Below are 21803 nucleotides of genomic sequence, written 5' to 3' on the forward strand. Positions count from 1 at the left end.
CTTCATTGGCTATGAAGCACTTTGGGACATCTGGTGGCTGTGAAAGGCGCTATATAAATCCAAGTCTTTCTTTCTGTTGTTGCACATACATTACCCAGCTACCAACATGGTAGTTTTTGGAACTGAGCCCCCACTGAAATGCTCATCTGCCAGCCCCACCCCACAGTGCGGGTGCCCTCTGAAAGAAATGAATTGATTCAAAGAGAATTGTGTTTTATTTTTAAATTACATCTATTACCCATTTCATTTCAAGGGTTTTTGCTGATGAAGAAAATGTTTCGCACGCACTCAGAACAGCACTTCTATGTAACAGGAGTTGGTGAATCTCTCTCTACAGTACAAGCACAAAAATCTAAGCTGACACTCCCAGTGCAGTGCTGAGGGAGTACTGCACTGTCGGAGGTACCATCTTTCGGCTAAGACATTAAACAGAGAGTCTGCTCTCTCAGGTGGACATGAGATCTCATGGCACTTAATATGTCCTTACTATACAGTACAAATGCACACGAGGCATATACTTGAGAGAAGGTCACTCTGTAACCTTTATTAGCCAGCACTCAAGTGGAGGTGGTGGGTGGAGCTTCCATTTTTATACCTGAGGTCCAGGTTAGGAGAGTCTCACACAAGTTCACCACCTAGTGGTCATTGTTCTCAGTATACAACTTAGGTCAGTTTATACATGGGTTACAATGACAGTTGAATACATGACAGCACTAATCAAAGAAGAGCAGGGGATTTACCCCCGGTGTCCTGGGCCAATATTTATCCCTCAACCAACACCACTTTAAAAAATGATCTGTTCATTCCAGTGCAGTGCTGAGGGAGCGCTGCTTTGTTGGAGGTGCCGTCTTTCGGATGAGACGTTAAACCGAGGCCCCGTCTGCCCTCTCAGGTGGACCTGTGGCATTATTTTGAAGAAGAGCAGGGGAGTTATCCCCAGTGTCCTGGCCAATATTTATCCCTCAATCAACATAACAAAAACAGATTATCTGGTCATTATCACATTGCTGTTCATGGGAGCTTGCTGTGCGCAAATTGACTGCTGGATTTCCTACAGTATGACGGTGACTACTGTCTTAAAGTACTTTGCGGGTCAGGCAGCATCTGTGGAGAGAGAAGCAGAGCTAACGTTTCAGGTTGATGACCTTTGTCAGAACCTGGTCATTGACCGGAAACACTAACTCGGTTTCTCTCTCCACAGATGCTACCTGATCCGTTGCGTCTTTCCAGCATTATTTCAAATTTCCAGCAACCGCAGTATTTTGCTTTTGTCAAAAGTACTTCATTGGCTTCAAAGTGCCTTGGGACTTCCCATGGTCGTGAAAGGCGCTATAGAAATACAATTTCTGTCTTTCTTTCTTCCGGAGGGAAAAATAGATTTATTAGATGTTTTATCAGAAGCACCACCTGTGATTCGGTCCACCAATGAAAACGCAATTCAAAATAAATAATTTCCACACTGTTCGCCCACATTATTTCCCATCATTTAGTTTATTGACAATCTGCCATGGAAGAATCATGCCAAAAATACATTTTTTCCTAAAAATTGCAAGCATGGGAATGAATTCAGAAACGCCAAGACATGCTTCATCTGATTCACAGATATCCAGTATTTTATGCAATTACATATGTATATATATATCCACATACCCTTATTTTTATATCTTTAATACCCTTTTATTTTTTTCCTCCTCTTAGTTTCTACACTAACCAAATTCTAGCAAAAACTCCTTTTTAAACCATATTGGAAGTTGTGTGGTCGTCAATGCAGAATGTCACACAAAATCAACGGCAATTTCTCAGCCCAGGTGATCTACGACAGACAGATAGAGGTCGATCCCTTTGCAGCGGGACTCCCACTGGCTGCAAGCTGCTATGTGGGAGGGAGGGTGGGAGGGGGAGTTGCGGAGACAGAAGCCCATCCCTGCTTGCTGGGGAAGGTCCAGAGTACTTCCCAGGAAAGTAACTTTAAAAAAAAAATTTTAAATCCCCCTCTCTCAAGATTCATTTGCCTGACAAACCAGCATGCGTTGATGAAAATGCAGCTTTTATTGTGGTAGCTCCCCTTGCACCTAGTCTCATCTTAAAGGGGCTACCCAGAGGACAAAGCCAAGTTCAGATGCTTGCTTTCTGCAGGTGCTTGGGTAACTCAATATCATCTTTAGCGAAAGCTCTAAGCCGAACATGATAAGCACGACTTTAAAAACAAACAATTTTTCTACCAATTAATTAGCGATAACAACTGCGCATTTCAAATTAAATAGCGTGTTAAGACTAAGCTGATTTGCATGGAATGTTGAAAGAGTCATTTATATTGGCACGCAGTGTCTACACATTTGTGCTTATGTACATATCTTCTGTGGTCCGCTGGCTAAGGTGCCTGAACTGTACCAGCCTATCAGTTAACTGGTTATGGAACGCCTAGGCCATTCCATATCAAAAGTCAAACGTTTTTGCCTTTTCTAGAGCTGGAAATATGAGGTCCTGCTCCAGTGCCCCAATCACTACACAGTATGCCTAGACTATTGGTGCTCAAACCAGATTAGAGGCTGGTACTTGATTGAAGACTGTTCCAATTTTAGTCAATGCCATATTCTATGAAGTAAAGCACCGCCATTTCACATTTATTTCATTGTAAATGGTCAAAATACATCAGGTTCCACCTGAATATGCTAAGGGGATTTGCAATGCTGCCCTGTTGGGTACTTTTGTGTATTGCAGAACAAGAGACCCCCCCCCAGCTTTGGATGGTACAATACAGGGTCTGCGCTGAGGGATTTAATCAATTCCATCGTCATGTCAACTACCAAAAATAAAAAATGGATTAATTAATTTGTACAACTGCAGTAAAAACAGCCAACTTTCAAATGAATAGTCTTTGCGAGAAATATATCGGGAGTACCACATAGGACAGCTGGTGCATTTCTGGCACCTGAACTTCGATGTGGGCATTTATACAGGCACAGTTAGCTGGGTACAGTTTTCTCCACGTCATTCAATGAGATAGGGAGGGTAAAGAGATAGCAGACTAGCTCTCACTGGCACACATTACCCAGGCAAGTGTGTGTGGGGGGGGGGGCTAGTTATTTGGAGGAAGCTCTCCATTGTCACCACAACTTGACTTTCAAGAAGTGGCCGAAAGTTGTTCATGAAACTCTTTCTGCGTCAAGCTGGTTAAAACAGGATTCACTAGGCTAACATGTTAAGAATGGCCACTGGAATGACGTAATTAAAGAGAGCATTTAGAACAAGTGCGTGTCTGTGTGTGTGCGCGTGTGTGTGCGCGCGTGCGCGTGCCTGTGTGCCTCGTGCTGAATAACTGAACAGAACTTTGCCAAACCCTCCCTCTTGCTGATTGTGTTTTGGTCCTGTAGTACTTTGAGCTATTTCATCAATTCACAAGGAGGAAAAAAAAATGCTCCAGCATAACTCGGAAAGGTGTCTCTTTGACTAAACGAGGCTTGACCCGAGATTGTCCCGCTTAATCAGCAGGTACAGCAACCCAGAGCCACGACTTTCAACGGAAGGGTCTGCAAGGGGTGGGGTTATTTAGAAAGGGGGGAGGGAGGGCCGATGCAGAGCAGTGAGTGACTTTGAAGAATGACTACCTTTCCTTCTCTAAGATACTTAAGCCAAAGAAAATTTTGACTGTATTCCATTAATACTAAGATCACAGAAATGGAAAAAGCGATGTTATGTAATCAGAACCACAATTTAATACATTAATTTTTACCTAATTTTTTTTTATTGTCAAATTACTGTTGGGATTCATACTGTAATTTCTTTTATTTATAATATATATAATCAAAGCATAAGCAGGGGTCAATCTGGGCTCTGTTACACTGCTTCCACGTAGTTAGCTGGGAGCATGCCGGTATCTCCCGTTCTCTCCACAGTGCCATACATCCATCCTTCATCAATCTGTTGCACATCAACGATTAAGTCACCATCTTGAAATGAGATCTCATCATCATCAGCTGCTGAGTAATCGTACACAGCTCTAAATCGCTTCTACAAAACAACGAGGCAGAGCGAGAGAGAGAGAGAGAGAGAGATATTATCAAAGTGTTTCTTAGCTTTCCCCATTTTCCACCCTCCCTGTATGGTTCCATGAGCACGGTTAACATTTTGGTCCCTCACCAAATGACCATTTCCTCGTCTGGCAGCACTCTCTCGTCTCTGACTCAGAAGGTTGTGGGTTCAAGTCCCCACTCCAGAGACTTGAGCGCATAATCCACGTGTGCACTCCCAGTGCAGTGCTGAGGGGGCGTCTTTCAGATGTGACTTTAAACCGAGGCCCCGCCTGCTCTGTCAGGTGGACGGAAAAGATCCCACGGCCACTATTTCGAAGAAGAGCAGGGGACTTATCCTGTGTTCTGGGTCAATATTTATCCCTCAATTATGAGGGGCCGAGAGAGAGTGCATAGGAAAGACCTATTTCCCTTAGCAGGGGGCATAGATTGAAAATAATTGGTAAGAGGTTTAGAGGGGATTTGAGGGGACATTTCTTCACCCAGAGGGGATCTGGAACTCACTGCCTGAAAGGGTGCTAGAGGCACCCTCACCACATTTAAAAAGTACTTGGATGTGCATCTGAAGTGCCATAACCTACAGGGCTACGGACCGAGAGCTGGAAAGTGGGATTAGGCTGGGCAGCTCTTGGTCGGCCGGCGCGGACACGATGGGCCGAAAAGGCCTCCTTCCGTGCTGTAAATTTCCATGATTCCATAAGCACCATCACTCAAAACAGATGATCCGGTCATGGTCATATTGCTGGTTATGGGAGCTTGCTGTGCACAAAAATGGCTGCCGCGTTTCCCACATTACAACTGTGACTTGGCCGTGCAGAGTTTTGGGGCTGCCCGAGCTCATCCAAGGCGCTACAGAAATGCTAGTTCTGCCTTTTCCTTCGTGGACTTCCCGCAGCAGTGCTGAAAGAACATTTAAGGAGGGTGAAACAAGTGGAGAACTTACCCCGGTTGTGGGAGGAGGGGCACACGGTGCAGCAGGAGGTGGAGTGTAAACCTGGGTTTGTGGCTCTGGCTGAGGTGGTGCCTGTGGCTGGTAGACTGAAGAAGAGCGAACAGAATTAAAGGCAAGTTGGCAACGACTCCCACCACTGGAGCAAAAGCTTCAAATGGAAATATTTAAAACGTGCATGGTCTCAAAATTTTAACAAGAAGCTTCATCATCATAAACAATTGCCCCCCCCCCGAGGAGCTTCATCATCATGAACAATTGCCCCCCCCAAGGAGCTTCATCATCATGAACAATTGCCCCCCCCACCCACCCCCCCGAGGAGCTTCATCATCATGAACATGTCCCCCCCCCCCCCCACCATTTGAAAGAATTTTTCTTGCATCACAGTTAAGTGACCAGATGATGCACTTTCAGGTCGTTCAATTTTAATTTGCAAACGGAAAATAAAACAAAATTGTCACAAACACTTTTTCGTGACAGTCCCTTCTAACATGTTCGATGCAAGTTCTGCTGCCACAATCTGTCTGTTTCCCTTGAATAGGCATTGGCAGCTGTTGTTGAGGAGGCTTGTGTAGATTGTAAACACGGACATAGACTAATTGGACTGAATGGCCTGTAAATTCGATGTAATTCTATGTAACAGCGCAAAAAGGACTTTAACATCCAGACCCATGAAATTCAAACATGACTAGACAGTAAGAATTTTAAGCAGAAATAGGACCGAGAAAAGTTTGAAAAAGCTTGAGGTATTCAGCCTTGGTGACTTAAAAGGAGACCCCACGATGCTGAGAATGACGTGAATAGCACGTTTAGCGAGTTGGTCTTACCGCAGGTAAAGGGTACACAGTCAGATAGTAAATGGGTGACCAAGAAGAACAGTGCAAGGAAGGTAGTGCAGGGGTCCCCTCCAGTCATCCCTCTGCAAAACAGATACACTGTTGAGGGGGATGACTCATCAGGGGAGGGCAGCAGCAGCCAAGTTCATGGCACCGTGGGTGGCTCTGCTGCAAAGGAGGGCAGGAAAAAGAGTGGGAGAGTTATGGTGATAGGGGATTCGATTGTAAGGGGAACAGATAGGCGTTTCTGCGGCCGCAACCGAGACTCCAGGATGGTATGTTGCCTCCCTGGTGCAAGGGTCAAGGATGTCTCGGAGTGGGTGCAGGACATTCTGAACAGGGAGGATGAACAGCCAGTTGTCGTGGTGCATATATGTACCAACGATATAGGTTAAAAAACTGGATGAGGTCTGACAAAACAAATTTAGGGAGCTGGGAGCTAAATTAAAAAGTAGGACCTCAAAAGTAGTAATCTCGGGATTGCTACCAGTGGCACGTGCTAGTCAGAGTACGAATCGCAGGATAGCTCAGATGAATACATGGCTTGAGGAGTGGTGCAGCAGGGAGGGATTCAAATTCCTGGGACATTGGAACTGGTTCTGGGGGAGATGGGACCAGTACAAACCAGACAGTCTGCAACTGGGCAGGACCAGAACCAATGTCCTAGGGGGAGTGTTTGCTAGTGCTGCTGGGGAGGAGTTAAACTAACATGGCAGGGGGATGGGAACCAATGCAGGGAGACACAGGGAAATAAAATGGAGGCAGAAGCAAAAGATAGAAAGGAGAATAGTAAAAGTGGAGGGCAGAGAAACCCAAGGCAAAAAACAAAAAGAGCCACATTACAGCAAAATTCTAAAGGGGCAAAGTGTTTTAAAAAGACAAGCCTGAAAGCTCTGTGCCTCAATGCGAGGAGTATTCAGAATAAGGTGGACGAATTAACTGCGCAGACAGCAGTTAACGGATATGATGTAATTGGCATCACGGAGACATGGCTCCAGGGTGACCAAGGCTGGGAACTCAACATTCAGGGGTATTCAACATTTAGGAAGGATAGGCAGAGAGGAAAATGAGGCGGGGTAGCGTTGCTGGTTAAAGAGGAAATTAATGCAATAGTAAGGAGGGACATTAGCCTGAATGATGTGGAATCGGTATGGGTGGAGCTGCGGAATACTAAAGGGCAGAAAACGCTAGTGGGAGTTGTGTACAGACCACCAAACAGTAGTAGTGAGGTTTGGGACAGCATCAAACAAGAATTCAGGGATGTATGCAATAAAGGTACAGCAGTTATCACGGGCGACTTTAATCTACATATTGATTGAGCTAACCAAACTGGTGGCAATGCGGTGGAGGAGGATTTCCTGGGGTGTATTAGGGATGGTTTTCTAGACCAATATGTAGAGGAACCAACTAGAGAGCTGGCCATCCTAGACTGGGTGATGTGTAATGAGAAGGGACTAATTAGCAATCTTGTTGTGCGAGGCCCCTTGGGGAAGCGTGACCATAATATGGTAGAATTCTTTATTAAGATGGAGAGTGACACAGTTAATTCAGAAACTAGGGCCCTGAACTTAAGGAAAGGTAACTTCGACGGTATGAGGCTGGAATTGGCTAGAATAGACTGGCAAAGGATACTTAAAGGGTTGACGGTGGATAAGCAATGGCAAACATTTAAAGATTACATGGATGAACTTCAGAAGTTATACATCCCTGTCTGGAGTAAAAATAAAACGGGGAAGGTGGCTCAACTGTGGCTAACAAGGGAAATTAAGGATAGCGTTAAAACCAAGGAAGAGGCATATAAATTGGCTAGAAAAAGCAACAAACCTGAGGACAGGGAGAAATTTAGAATTCAACAGAGGAGGACTAAGGGTTTAATTAAGAGGGGGAAAATAGAGTACGAGAGGAAGCTTGCAGGGAACATAAAAACTGACTGCAAAAGCTTCTATAAATATGTGAAGAGAAAAAGATTAGTGAAGACAAACGTAGGTCCCTTGCAGTCGGATTCAGGTGATAATGGGGAACAAAGAAATGGCAGATCAATTGAACAAATACTTCAGTTCTGTCTTCATGACGGAAGACACAAATAATCTTGCGAATGTACTAGGGGACAGTGGGTCTAGTGAGAAGGAGGAACTGAAGGATATCCTTATTAGGCGGGAAATTGTGTTAGGGAAATTGATGGGATTGAAGGCCAATAAATCCCCGGGGCCTGATAGTCTGCATCTCAGAGTACTTAAGGAAGTGGTCCTAGAAATAGTGGATGCATTGGTGATCATTTTCCAACAGTCTATCGACTCTGGATCAGTTCCTATGGACTGGAGGGTAGCTAATGTAACACTACTTTTTAAAAAAGGAGGGAGAGAGAAAACGAGTAATTATAGACCGGTTAGCCAGACATCAGTAGTGGGGAAAATATTGTAATCAATCATTAAGGATGAAATAGCAGCGCATTTGGAAAGCAGTGACAGGATCGGTCCAAGTCAGCATGGATTTATGAAAGGGAAATCATGCTTGACGAATCTTCTGGAATTTTTTGAGGATGTAACTAGCAGAGTGGAAAAGGGAGAACCAGTGGATGTGGTGTATTTGGACTTTCAAAAGGCTTTTGACAAGGTCCCGTACAAGAGATTAGTGTGCAAAATCAAAGTGCATGGTATTGGGGGTAATGTACTGACGTGGATAGAGGACTGGTTGGCAAACAGGAAGCAAAGAGTCAGGATAAACATGTCCTTTTCAGAATGGCAGGCAGTGACTAGTGGAGTGCCACAGGGCTCAGTGCTGGGACCCCAGCTCTTTACAATATACATTAACGATTTAGATGAAGGAATTGAGTGTAATATCTCCAAGTTTGCAGATGACACTAAACTGGGTAGCAGTGTGAGCTGTGAGAACGATGCTAAGAGGCTGCAGGGTGACTTGGACAGGTTAGGTGAGTGGGCAAATGCATGGCAGATGCAGTATAATGTGGATAAATGTGAGGTTATCCATTTTGGTGGCAGAAACACGAAGGTAGAATATTATCTGAATGGCAGCAGATTAGGAAAAGGGGAGGTGCAATAAGACCTGGATGTCATGGTTCATCAGTCATTGAAAGTTGGCATGCAGGTACAGCAGGCGATGAAGGCGGCAAATAGTATGTTGGCCTTCATAGCTAGGAGATTTGAGTATAGGAGCAGGGAGGTCTTACTGCAGTTATACAGGGCCTTAGTGAGGCCTCACCTGGAATAGTGTGTTCAGTTTTGGTGGTCTAGTCTGAGGAAGGATGTTCTTGCTATTGAGGGAGTGCAGCGAAGGTTCACCAGAATGATTCCCGTGATGGCTGGACTGTCATATGAGGAGAGACTGGATCAACTGCGCCTTTATTCACTGGCGTTTAGAAGGATGAGAGGGGATCTCATTGAAACGTATAAGATTCTGACGGGACTGGACAGGTTAGATGCGGGAAGAATGTTCCCGATGTTGGGGAATTCCAGAACCAGGGGACATAGTCTTAGGATAAGGGGTAGGCCATTTAGGTCTGAGATGAGGAGAAACTTCTTCACTCAGAGAGTTGTTAACCTGTGGAATCCTCTGCCGCAGAGAGTTGTTGATGCCAGTTCATTGGATATATTCAAGAGGGAGTTAGATATGGCCCTTACGGCTAAGGGAATCAAGAGGTATGGAGAGAAAGCAGGAAAGGGGTACTGAGGGAATGATCAGCCATGAACTTATTGAATGGAGGTGCAGACTCGAAGGGCCGAATGGCCTACTCATGCACCTATTTTCTATGTTTCTAACCCCAATGAGGTATATAATGCTCCGAGTATGTGTGGAAAAGTTACATTAATGTTTACAATCGACACGAGCTTCCTCCCACCCTACTTCATCTAACGCTATAAGCATAACCCTCTGTTCTTTACTCCCTCATGTACTCACCTAGCCTCCCCTTAAATGCATCTTTGTTATTCGCCTCAACCACTCCCTGTGGCAGTGATTTCTACATTCTAACCACTCTCTGGGTAAAGAAGTTTCTTCTGAATTCCAGTTGGATTTATTGGTGACTATCTTATATTCATGACCCCTAAGTTTGGGACATCCCCACAAGTGGACCCTATATCTACCCCATCAAATCCCCTCATAATTTTAAAGACTCCTGTCGGGTCACCCCTCAACCTTTTCTTTTCCATTTCAAGTTACAGTATAACAATCGGACAAGGGTACAATTTGGTGAAAGGCAAATATAGGACTCACATCGGGAAGACCTTCAAACAGAGAGAAGGGTCAACACATGGACCGCTGGGTAGGGTAGTTGAGGCAAAAACCCAGGAACCCTTTAAGAAACTGTTGGATGTTTCACTGACTGGAGGGTGGGTAAAGGGGCGGGTGGGGGCACTTAGAAGTGAAGATTCACTGACGCTGCCTCACCTGTGTCTAGTTTTCGATTGTGTTACAGGTACAACATCTGGAATCCTTGGGACCGAATCCGTGCCGGTTTTTGGGGGTTTTCCGGATTTCAGACAAGAAAATCAATAGTCTGAAATCCGAAATCCTCGACCAAATCCGTGCCGGGTTTTGAGCAGTGAGATCTGAAATCCGGCAAAACCCGAAATCCAAGACGGAGTCAGTCGAGGATTCCAGATTTCAGACTTGATTTTCTTGTCTGAAATCCAGAATCCTCAACCAAATCCGTGCTGGATTTTGTGTTTTGCATCAAAAATGTCCGGTTTTCGGACAGTAATTCCAGATTCCGGACGACTCCATCAGCTCTGCACAAAATGTCCGTTTTTTTGGGGACAATTCCATTTTTCGGATTGGGGACGTTGCACCTGTATATTCATACGACATCACTAAGAAGCACACTCTGCAAGATGGCTGTTAACCTAACACGGTCATCATGTGACCTTAGCACATGATCCTTTATTGGTTACATCAGTGGTGGCAGTTACCACAGTAGCCCACTAGGTGGAGCTGTAGACCACTAGGGGGAGCACGGGCCCACCAGGGAGAGCTACATTACAGCAATTGTGTGTGTTTGGACCCTCACCTTGATGCATCTCCGGCTGAGGTCTATAATGCGGGGCGTCGTGAGAGTTCCTTCGCTCACCGCCTACCACAGAAGTTCCTTTGCTTTTCTCAAACTCTTCATGATATTTAATCTGATGAAAGAACGCAAAATATATATATTTATTTATTTGCACGTTGAAAAGAAATCACGATTGTAGCTCATCGGTCCGGCACAGTGAAGCAGTCAATTCATCAACCTGCCTTAAATACCATGCCTTTCCCGATGAATCCTCGTAGTGGCCTCCACTTGGGATATAATCTTTACGACATCACTAAGCACAAGATGGCTCCACGGGAAATTGTCATGTGACCTTGAGATCTGATCCTTTTAATTTATACATCAGCAGTTGCATTACCATAGTAGTCCACGAGGTGGAACTCTAGATTGCACTCATGTAACCCGAATGTCCATTAATGGTAACTATCAGGAAAAAATTAAACAAGCTGGGCTCTTTTTGTTAAAAAAGAAATAGAAAGAAAAGACAGACTTGCATTTATATAGTTCCTTTCATGATCACCAGACGTCTCAAAGCGCTTTACAGCCAATGGAGTACGTTTTTTGGAGTGTAGTCACTGTTGTAATGTGGGAAACGCGGCAACCAATATGTGCACAGCAAGCTCCCACAAATAGCAATGTGATAGCGACCAGATAAAGCTGGGTTTTTTGTGTTATGTTGATTAAGGAATAAATATTGGCCGGGACACTGGGGATAACTCCCCTGCTCTTCTTCGAAATAGTGCCGTGGGATCTTTCACGTCCACCTGAGAGCGCAGACAGGGCCTCGGTTTAATGTCTCATCTGAAAGACGGCACCTCCAACAGTGCAGCACTCCCTCAGCAGCGCACTGGGAGTGTCAGCCTAGGTTTATGTGCTCAAGTCCCCGGAGTGGGACTTAAACCGCAAGAAGGCTGCGGGGTGACTGATAGAGGGCTTGAAGATTATAAAATGGTTCGATAGGGTAGACAGAGAGAAAATGTTTCCACTTGTGGAGGAATCCAAAACTAGGAGCCAGAAATATAAGATAGTCACTAACAAATCCAATGGAGAATTCTTTATGCAGAGAGTGGGGAGATTGTGGAACTTGCTATCACATCGAGTGGTTGAGACGAATAGTATCGATGAGTTTAAGAGGAAGCGAGATAAACACATGGGGGAGAAAGGAATAGAAGGATATGGTGATAGGGTGAGATAAAGAGGTGGGCGGAGATTTCTGTAGAGCATAGACACGGCACAGACCATGTGGACGAAATGACAGGTTTCCGAGTGTAAATTCTATTTAAGCATGCCTTGCTGCTTCCAATAGCTCATTATAAATGTAGAACTCAGGCGCTTTTCTCCCTCATTCCACAAGGTGGTGCACAAACATGAACGAAACTATCGGCACATTCCTGATCGGCCAAACACTCAGGACATCAACAGTTTGCACAGCATCACTTCAAAGGCAAACATAAACCTTTACAATTCACTGCAGTGTGCGCAAAGCCTGGTGTCAACACGCATGCTCAGACAATACACACTGCGCTGGAGTGTACACAGCTTGCCCCTTCATTCTCTCAATGACAGACTGAGCGAGTGTGCTTAATCGCCACACCGTGCTACATGTTGAATAACATTTGTACATGGGTTGGCTGGGTGTGTATGCAGTTCCTGCTGTATCCCTACCCAGTTTTAGGTTATGGTTCGATAACAAAGACCCAGGGCGAAAGAATCGGCTGGACGACGCTAAAGGGTTAACGCCCACGAACGTCAATAGTAGCGCCGCTCGGTACCCTCGGTGTGCAGTTACCGGCGGCGCTGAGGAGTATTGCCCGTGAACGTGGCGCCGGTGTGCAACGATCCCCGGTAGCGACACGGAAGCAAACTTAGGTTTGCTCGCCACCCGTGGCGCCCTCTAGTGACCCATGCCAGAGAACGCCTGGCATGCAGAGCTGTCCCGGGGCACCGAGGGAAAGCATGACTGCGTCGGGTAAGTGGGATTGATTTGGGGAATTTTTTCTTACTGCGATTTAACTTTATTTGGGGCGAGTCATGTGGGGGGAATGTTTGTTGTGAATTTGGGTCTGTTTTTTTTTTTTGCAGGGAGGCCTCTCTCAGGGCACTACGAAGCCAGCTCTTTAGCACGGGACCTTCAGTTGTGCTCCCAGCTTAGCGCCCCGAGAAGTGTGGAACGTTTCCCTCAGTGCCCCACTCCACTTTTGGGGCACTGGAACTGAATTTTGCTGGATCCGGCACTAAAAATCTCCCACCACCAAATTTAATGCCCTGGCAATATTAACGCCTTAGAAGCCCTCCGACTGAAATACCAGCCCCAAGTATTTGTAGAGTTGTATTGTGATTTGTCTTGTGATGTTATCAATTAACATAGGAACAGGAGAATGTTTCACCATTCAGTTAGATCACGGACGATCTGTATCTCAACTCCATCTACCTGCCTCGGTTCCGTAATCCTTAAACATATATCAATCTCAGCTCTGAAGTTTTCAATGGACCCTCAGCCTCTATTTTTTTGGGGGCGATGGAAAGATTTCCAGATTTCCACTACCCTTTGTGTGAAGAATTGCTTCTGACATCATCCCTGAATGGCCTAGCTCGACATTTAAGGTTATGCCCGCTCGTTCTGGACTCCACCAGCAGAGGAAATAGTTTATCTCCGTCTACCCGATTAACTCCTTTAATCATCTTAAAAACCTCAATTAGATCACCCCTTAATCTTCTATACTCGAGAGAATAGAAGCCTAGTCCATTCAACGTGTCCTCATAGTTTAACTTTTTTAGCCCCGGTATTATTCTGGGGAATCTGTGCTGTACCCACTCCAAGACCAATATACCCTCCTGAGGTGCAGCACCCAGAAATGAACGCAGTTACTCCAGATGGAGTCTGACCAGAGCTCTGAACAGTAAAAACACAACTGCCACCCTGTTGTATTCCAGCCCTCTGCAGATAAAAGTCAATATTCTTCTGAAATAGCTGATCGCTGAGTAACTACTCCATATAGGTTTTCATAGGTGAGTTGATTTCACATCATAACAGGAAGCTATAATGACATCCAGGGGTCAACGGTGAGGAAAGAGGAAATGAGGTGTTCAAACCTGTGACATTTTTAAAGCCAGGCGGGCCAAATCCCACAATGGATAAAGGGGGAGAATGACGATCCTCGAGTGTTGTTCTCATCGGGGGGGGGGAGGGGCAAGGTGTAATAGCAACCCACCGACTATGTTTTTCATTGGGTGCATTCCAGTCTTGACTACAGTGGTTACCTTGGATTGTATCTCTTCCAGCACAGATGTTGGGAGAATTGGCCTGTTGGTCAGGCGGTCAATCAGTGGTCCAGCTCCGTTGGACGGACCCCATTGTTCGCACGCCCGACACAAGACTCCCAAAGCAAGTGCTCTACTCAGAACTGCTACATGACAAGCGAGCCCCAGGTGGACAAAGGAAACGTTTCAAGTACACCCTCAAAGCCTCCTTGATAAAATGCAACATCCCCACCGACACCTGGGAGTCCCTGGCCAAAGACCGTCCTAAGTGGAGGAAGTGTATCCGGGAGGGCGCTGAGCACCTCAAGTCTTGTCGCCGAGAGCATGCAGAAACCAAGCGCAGGCAGCGAAGGAGCATGCGGCAAACCAGACTCCCCACCCACCCTTTCCTCCAACCACTGTCTGTCCCACCTGTGACAAGAGACTGTAATTCCCGTATTGGACTATTCAGTCACCTGAGAACTCAATTTTAGAGTGGAAGCAAGTCTTCCTCGATTTCGAGGGACTGCCTATGATGACGATGATGCAATCAGTGATCAAGACTGGAACACACCCAATGAAGAACATAGTCGGTGGGTTGCTGGATGAAGCACTCGGGGAGGGGAGTCAAGGGTTATGGGGAGCGGGCAGGGAAGGGGAGTTGAGGCCAAGATCAGATCAGCCATGATTTTATTGAATGGCGGAGCAGGCTCGAGGGGGCTGTGTGGCCTACTCCTGCTCCTATTTCCTACATTCTTACGTACACACACCCGGATGAGAACACTGAAGGGTTACCATTCTTCCTCCCCACTCCCAACCTCTCCATCGTAAACTCAAGCAGCATCTTAAAGCGAGTGGTTCTGCCTTCAGCCAATAAAAACACCAAGCTGAAATGAGGTGAAGAGGCCATTTCGCCTCGCAGTGCGGGTTATTGCCAACATTCCAAGCGTGGATTTTAGTACAAAGTGCTCGATCGAAACACACGTGCACACACCACACAACACCTCGAAAGGTCATGGGGTCAAATGCGTACGGCAAAATCCTTGGCCGAGAATTTATCTCTGCGTGCGGAAATTGAAACCACTGAGTAGCATCCAAAATACTGAAACTTCAACCTGGAAAAACACAAGCAGAAAACATTTCAGTCTTTACCAAGCGAATTAACTCTGCGCTTATTCTGTTCTGAACAGTCTACCTGCATTCCGTACTTGACCCCTAGTAACTCGATGTCAAAGCTGACCGACCTTAAAAGAACATAAGAAATAGGAGCAGGAGTCGGCCGTTTGACCCCTCGAGCCTGCTCCGCCATTCAATAAGATCATGGCTGATCTGATCCTGGCCTCAACTCCACTTCCCTGCCCGCTCCCCATAACCCTTCACTCCCTTATCGCTCAAAAATCTGTCTATCTCCAACTTCGGTGTGCAATGGCCACCACGCGTTAAAAAAATCCACGCACAGGCATCTTCCATCCTTCAACATGTACTTTGGAAGCTGAAATATTAGGTCCTTCATTGAAACACCTGTGAACTCATCCCTTTTTGGCGTGGAAGCAAGTCATCCTGATGATGAAATATATCCAATGATCCAGCCTCCACAGCTCTCTGGGGCAGAGAATTCCACAGATCCATGACCCTCAGAGATAAAATTCCTCCTCATCTCCGTTTTAAATGGGTGACCACTTAATTTGAAACTATGCCCCCTAGTTCTAGATTCCCCCACGAGGGGAAACATCCTCTCAGCATCTACCCTGTCGAGCCCCCTCACGATCTTATACGTTTCAGTAAGATCACCTCTCAGTCTCCTAAACTCCAAAGCGAACAAGCCCAACCTGCTCAACCTTTCTTCATAAGCCACCCCCTTTACGAAGTTACCAGGAAGACCTGGTTAATACATTGTAAAGAAATGATCTCCAGCTGGTTTAACTTCAGGGTGTGGCTGGGTGCACAGGATACTGGACTTGGGAACCATAGAGGGAGAGCATTAGTCTCACAACATACCACAATCATTTGCATTTCTGACAAAGCGTCATCGACCTGAAACGTCAACTCTGTTTCTCTCTCCACAGATGCTGCCTGACCCGCTAAGTATTTCCAGCATTATCCGTTTTTATTTCACATTTCCAACACCCACAGTATTTTACATTTATACAGCGCCTTTAACGTAGTAAAACGACCCAAGCACCTCACAGGAGCATTATCAAATAAAATTTGACACCAAGCCAAACAAGAAGATATTAGGGCAGGTGACCAAAAGCTTGGTCAAAGAGTTAGGTTTGAAGGAGCCCCTAAAAGGAGGAGTTGGAGGCGGAGAGGTTGAGACAGGGATGCCCAGAGCATTGGGTCTCGGCAGTTGAAGACATGGCGCCAATGGTGATGCAATGAAAATCGAGGAATGCGCAAGAGGCCTGAATGGGAGGAGCGCAGAGATCGCGGAGGGTTGAAGAGCTGGAGGAGGTACAGGGAGGGGTGAGGGCCTGGAGGGTTTTGAACGCAAGGAATTTGAGGCGTTGCTGAACCGGGATCCAATGTAGGTCAGCGAGCACAGGGGTGATGGGTGAGCGGGACTTGGTGCGAGTTAGGATACGGGCAGGATATAAACAGTCAGAGAGTTTATACCCAACAGAGCCAGATAAGTGTGTCTGGTAGGTGTTACCCATGGTTCGGTGGGTAGCACTCTCGCATGAGGCAGAAGGCAATGGGTTCAAGTCCCACTCCAGAGACTTGAGCACATAATCCAGCGCTAGTACCGGGGGAGTGCTGCACTGTCGGAGGTGCCGTTTTTTTGGAAGAGATGTTAATCAGAGATCTCGTCTGCTCTCTCAGGTGGATGTAAAAGATCCCATGGCCCTATTGGAAGAGCAGGCGAGTTCTCCATGTGTCCTGGCCAATATTTATCCCTAAACCAACACCCAAAACAGATTAATTGGTCACTGATTTCATTGCTGATTGTGGGAGCTTGCTGTGCACAAATTAGCTGCCGCATTTCCTACGTTACAAAAGTGACTACACTTCGAAAGTACTTCGTCGGCTGTAAATTGCTTTGGGGTGTCCTGAGGTTGTGAAAGGCGCTATATAAATACACAGTCAGAGAAAGGTCTTTCTTTATAATTATCCTCCCCACCATACTACTAAACCCCCAAAAAAACAACACACAATTGTGCATTCAAGCTTTACAAAACTAAATTGAAACTACACTTGCCATCACTGCGTGACTCCCACAGCACAGCGTTATATTACTCTTTGCATAAAAAGGCTCTCACTTGGCGATTCAGTTCACTGTGGAAGGGAGGGCGAGGGGAGGAGAGAAGTAGGTTTCAGCTTTAAACCAAATTGGTTGGTCAGCAATCCTAGAAGTTTACAGCACGGAAGGAGGCCATTTCGACCCACCGTGTCCGCGCCGGCCGACAAAGAGCTATCCAGCCTAATCCCCCTTTCCAGCTCTCGGTCCGTAGCCCCGTAGGTTACAGCACTTCAAGTCCACATCCAAGTACTTTTTAAAAATGTGGTGAGGGTTTCTGCCTCTACCAGTCCTAATGAATGGATGTAGTTGATGGCAGCAGTTAACCACTGTTACAAACAGAAATAGCGCCCCCTCTCCCCATCTAAACTTAAAAAGACAAAAAGTTAATGTTCCATTGGAACAAGAGCAGGCCATTCAGCCCATCAAACCTGTTCCGCCATTCAATTAAATCATGGCTGATCTGTATCTAACTCCATCTACTCGCCTTGGCCCCATATCCCTCGATATCCTTGCCCAACACAAACCTATTCATCTCAGTTTTGATCTTTTCAATTGACCCTCGGCCTCAACAGCTTTTTGAGAGAGAGTGTTCCAGATTTCCACGACCCTTTGTGTGAAGAAGTGCTTCCTGACATCACCCCTAAAGGGCCTGGCTCTAATTCCCCTTGTTCTGGACTATCCCCATCAGAGGAAATAGTTTCTCTCAATCTATTTATCCCTCAATCAACATAATATTTAAAAAAAACAGATTATCTGGTCATCATCACGTTGCTGTTTGTGGGAGCTTGCTGTGTGCAAATTGGCCACTGCATTTCCTACATTACAACAGTGACAAAAAGTACTTAATTGGCTGTAAAGCGCTTTGGGACATCCAGTGGCCAAGAAAGGCGCTATATAAATGCAAGTCTTTCTTTTTACTTTTTGCCAAGCCTGCAGGAGTGGATCTGGCTCTTAAAGGTGTAGACACCTTCCCTTCAATCCATAGGTTAATACTTACTTGGAAAAGTGCCAGCTGTGGCTCAGTGGGCAGCACACTCGCCTCTTGAGTCAGAAGGTTGTGGGTTCAAGTCCCACTCCAGGCACTTGAGCACAAAAATCTCGACTGACACTCCCAGTGCAGTGCTGAGGGAGTGCAGCACTATCGGAGGTGCCGTCTTTCGGACGAGATGTTAAACCGAGGCCCCGTCTCAGGTTTCTCAGGTGGATGTAAAAGATCCCATGGCACTATTTTGAAGAAGGGCAGAGGAGTTAGCCCCGGTGTCCTGGCCAATATTCATCCCCCAAATCAACATAACAAAACAGATTACCTGGTCATTATCACATTGCTGTTTGTGGGAGCTTGCTGTGCGCAAATTGCCTGCTGCGTTTCCCACATTACAACAGTGACTGCACTCCAAAAGTACTTCATTGGCTGTAAGGCGCTTTGAGAGCGGGCAGGTAAGTGGAGCTGAGTCCACGGCCAGATCAGCCATGATCTTGTTGAGTGGCGGAGCAGGCTCGAGGGGCTAGATGGCCTACTCCTGTTCCTAATTCTTATGAGACGTCCGGTGGTTATGCTATATCAATCCAAGTCTTTCTTTTCTTCTTTAATCGTCTTAAACACCTCAATTACATCACCCCTGAATCCTCTAAACTCAAGGGAATACAAGCCGACTCGATGCAACCTGTCCTCATAATTTAACCCTTTTAGCCCCATTTCAAATCATTTCATTTTGTACATCAGCCAATGTGCAGGCACATTTAAGGCAGTGCTAATGGACCGAGCTACACAGAGAGCTGGTTCTACATGTCTTGCACTCCTCTAATGATCCCTCATCCATATTTCCCATTAGAAACCAGCGTGCTGATACAGACCAGACGCAGAGTGTAAATGTAGGAGAGGAGCGAAGTGAGGCCCCTCTCCCGAGACAGGAATACAAAAATAACAGGAAAGTAAAAGCACTTTACTCCTCCCCATATTTACAGACTGCAACGTAAACTAGAGGTGATCTAAAACTCGGCTGCCCAAGTCCTAGCTCGCACCAAGTCCCGCTCATCCATCACCCCCTGTGCTCGCTGACCGACATTGGCTCCCGGTTAAGCAACGTCTCGATTTCAAAATTCTCAGCCTTATTTTCAAATCACTCCATGGCCTCGCCCCCTCCCTATCTCTAATCTCCTCCAGCCCCACAACCCCGCCCCCCCCCCCACCCCTCAGAGATGTCTGCGCTCCTCTAATTCTGGCCTCTTGAGCATCCCTAATTATAATTGTTCAACCATTGGCAGCTGTGCCTTCTGTTGCCTGGGCCCCAAGCTCTGGAACTCCCTGCCTAAACCTCTCCGCCTCTCCGCCTCTCTACCTCTTCTGAAGACGCTCCTTAAAACCTACCTCTTTGACCAAGCTGCGCTAATTTCTATTTATGTGACTCGGTGTCAAATTTTACGAAAAGGATATACTTGCTTTGGAGGCAGTTCAGAGAAGGTTCACGAGGTTGATTCCGGAGATGAGGGGGTTGACTTATGAGGAAAGGTTGAGGAGGTTGGGCCTCTACTCATTGGAATTCAGAAGAATGAGAGGTGATTTTATCAAAATGTATAAGATTATGAGGGGGCTTGACAAGTTGGATGCAGAGAGGATGTTTCCACTGATGGAGACTAGAACTAGAGGGCATAATCTTAGAATAAGGGGCCGCCCATTTAAAACCGAGATGAGGAGAAATTTCTTCTCTCAGAGGGTTGTAAATCTGTGGAATTCACTGTCTCAGAGAGCTGTGGAAGCTGGGACATTGAATAAATTTAAGACAGAGATAGACAGTTTCGTAACCGATAGGGAATAAGGGGTTATGGAGAGCGGGCAGGGAAGTGGACCCGAGTCCATGATCAGATCAGCCATGATCGTATTAAATGGCGGAGCAGGCTCGAGGGGCCGTATGGCCTACTCCAGCTCCTATTTCTTATGTTCTTATATAATACTCCTGTGAAACACCGTGGGACATTTCACTATGTTAATGGCGCTATATAAATACAAGTTGGTGTTGCTGCTCTTCCTCCCCACCCATTACGCAACGCACAATCGGCTGAATGGGACACTGAAAAGCGCCAGTTTTGCTGTGCCCTTTGGCTCCGTTCCATCATCTCACCAGCAGGTGGGGCCAGAGAGCCAACACCATATAAGGAAAATTCATAGGACGCCCTGGTCAGGTGCGAGAGTGATAGGTCACATGACTTCCCTTTCCCAACCCCCACGTCAGTGAAGGCCCACGTAGAAGGAATTCAAACCATTCCGAAGCAAGCCCAGACTATGCATCATAGCCAGAGTTACAGACAAGGCCTTGTGAAAATTAGACAGAAACTAAATCCACACACAGCCATTACTGCTTCACTTACAATCCAGACACTTTTTTTTAAAAAAGCAATTCCTCCCAGTTTTTCTTTTCAAGCTGAGTCACCTCACTGAGAGTTCGAGTGCTGGTCTCCAGAATCTCAGGACAGCCATCCTTCATCCATAATCCTAGACTGTGCTGTGTCAGACTGTTTGACCTTGGGTGGCATCACAGTCAGGCCTAGTCCTCCATTAGCTCAACCGAACTAACCATTTTCCTTTCTTAGCTGTGGCTCAGTGGGTAGCACTCTCACCTTTAAGTCAGAGGGTTGTGGGTTCAAGTCCCACTCTAGAGACTTGAGCACACAATAGAAACATAGAAAACAGGTGCAGGAGTAGGCCATTCGACTCTTCGAGCCTGCACCACCATTCAATAAGATCATGACTGATCATTCCCTCAGTACCCTTTTCCTGCTTTCTCTCCATACCCCTTGATCCCCTTAGCCATAAGGGCCATATCTAACTCCCTCTTGAATATATCCAATGAACTGGCATCAACAACTCTCTGCAGCAGGGAATTCCACAGGTTAACAACTCTGAGTGAAGAAGTTTCTTCTCATCTCAGTCCTAAATGGCCTACCCGTTATCCTAAGACTATGTCCCCTGGTTCCGGACTTCCCCAACATCGGGAACATTCTTCCCGCATCTAACCTGTCCAGTCCCGTCAGAATCTTATACGTTTCTATGAGATCCCCTCTCATCCTTCTAAACTCCAGTGAATAAAGGCCCAGTTGATCCAGTCTCTCCTCATATGACAGTCCAGCCATCACGGAAATCAGTCTGGTAAACCTTCGCTGCACTCCCTCAATAGCAAGAACATCCTTCCTCAGATTATGAGACCAAAACTGAACACAATATTCCAGGTGAGACCTCACTAAGGCCCTGTACAACTGCAGTAAGACCTCCCTGCTCCTGTATTCAAATCTCCTAGCTATGAAGGCCAACATACCATTTGCCTTCTTCACCACCTGCTGTACCTGCATGCCCACTTTCAGTAACTGATGAACCATGACACCCAGGTCTCGTTGCACCTCCCCTTTTCCTAATCTGCCACCATTCAGATAATATTCTTCCTTCGTGTTTTTGCCCCCAAAGTGGATAACC

General features: G+C 46.1%; 1 protein-coding gene across 1 annotated transcript in view; it reads right to left on the reverse strand.

Moving 5' to 3' along the window:
• Window positions 1-1472: 1472 nt before the first annotated feature.
• Window positions 1473-21803, reverse strand: part of lasp1 (LIM and SH3 protein 1) — a 187223-nt gene continuing 166892 nt past the window's right edge. Inside the window, exons 5-7 of the mRNA XM_070864522.1 lie at window positions 10840-10951; window positions 4975-5069; window positions 1473-4011 (exon numbers count right to left, since the gene is read on the reverse strand). Of these exons, the coding sequence (XP_070720623.1) occupies window positions 3838-4011; window positions 4975-5069; window positions 10840-10951 (381 nt within the window). The 3' untranslated portion in view covers window positions 1473-3837. The remainder of the gene's footprint in view (window positions 4012-4974; window positions 5070-10839; window positions 10952-21803) is intronic.

Source organism: Pristiophorus japonicus, chromosome 21 (genome assembly GCF_044704955.1).
Source record: "Pristiophorus japonicus isolate sPriJap1 chromosome 21, sPriJap1.hap1, whole genome shotgun sequence".
In the NCBI taxonomy this organism is placed as follows: Eukaryota; Metazoa; Chordata; class Chondrichthyes; family Pristiophoridae; genus Pristiophorus; species Pristiophorus japonicus.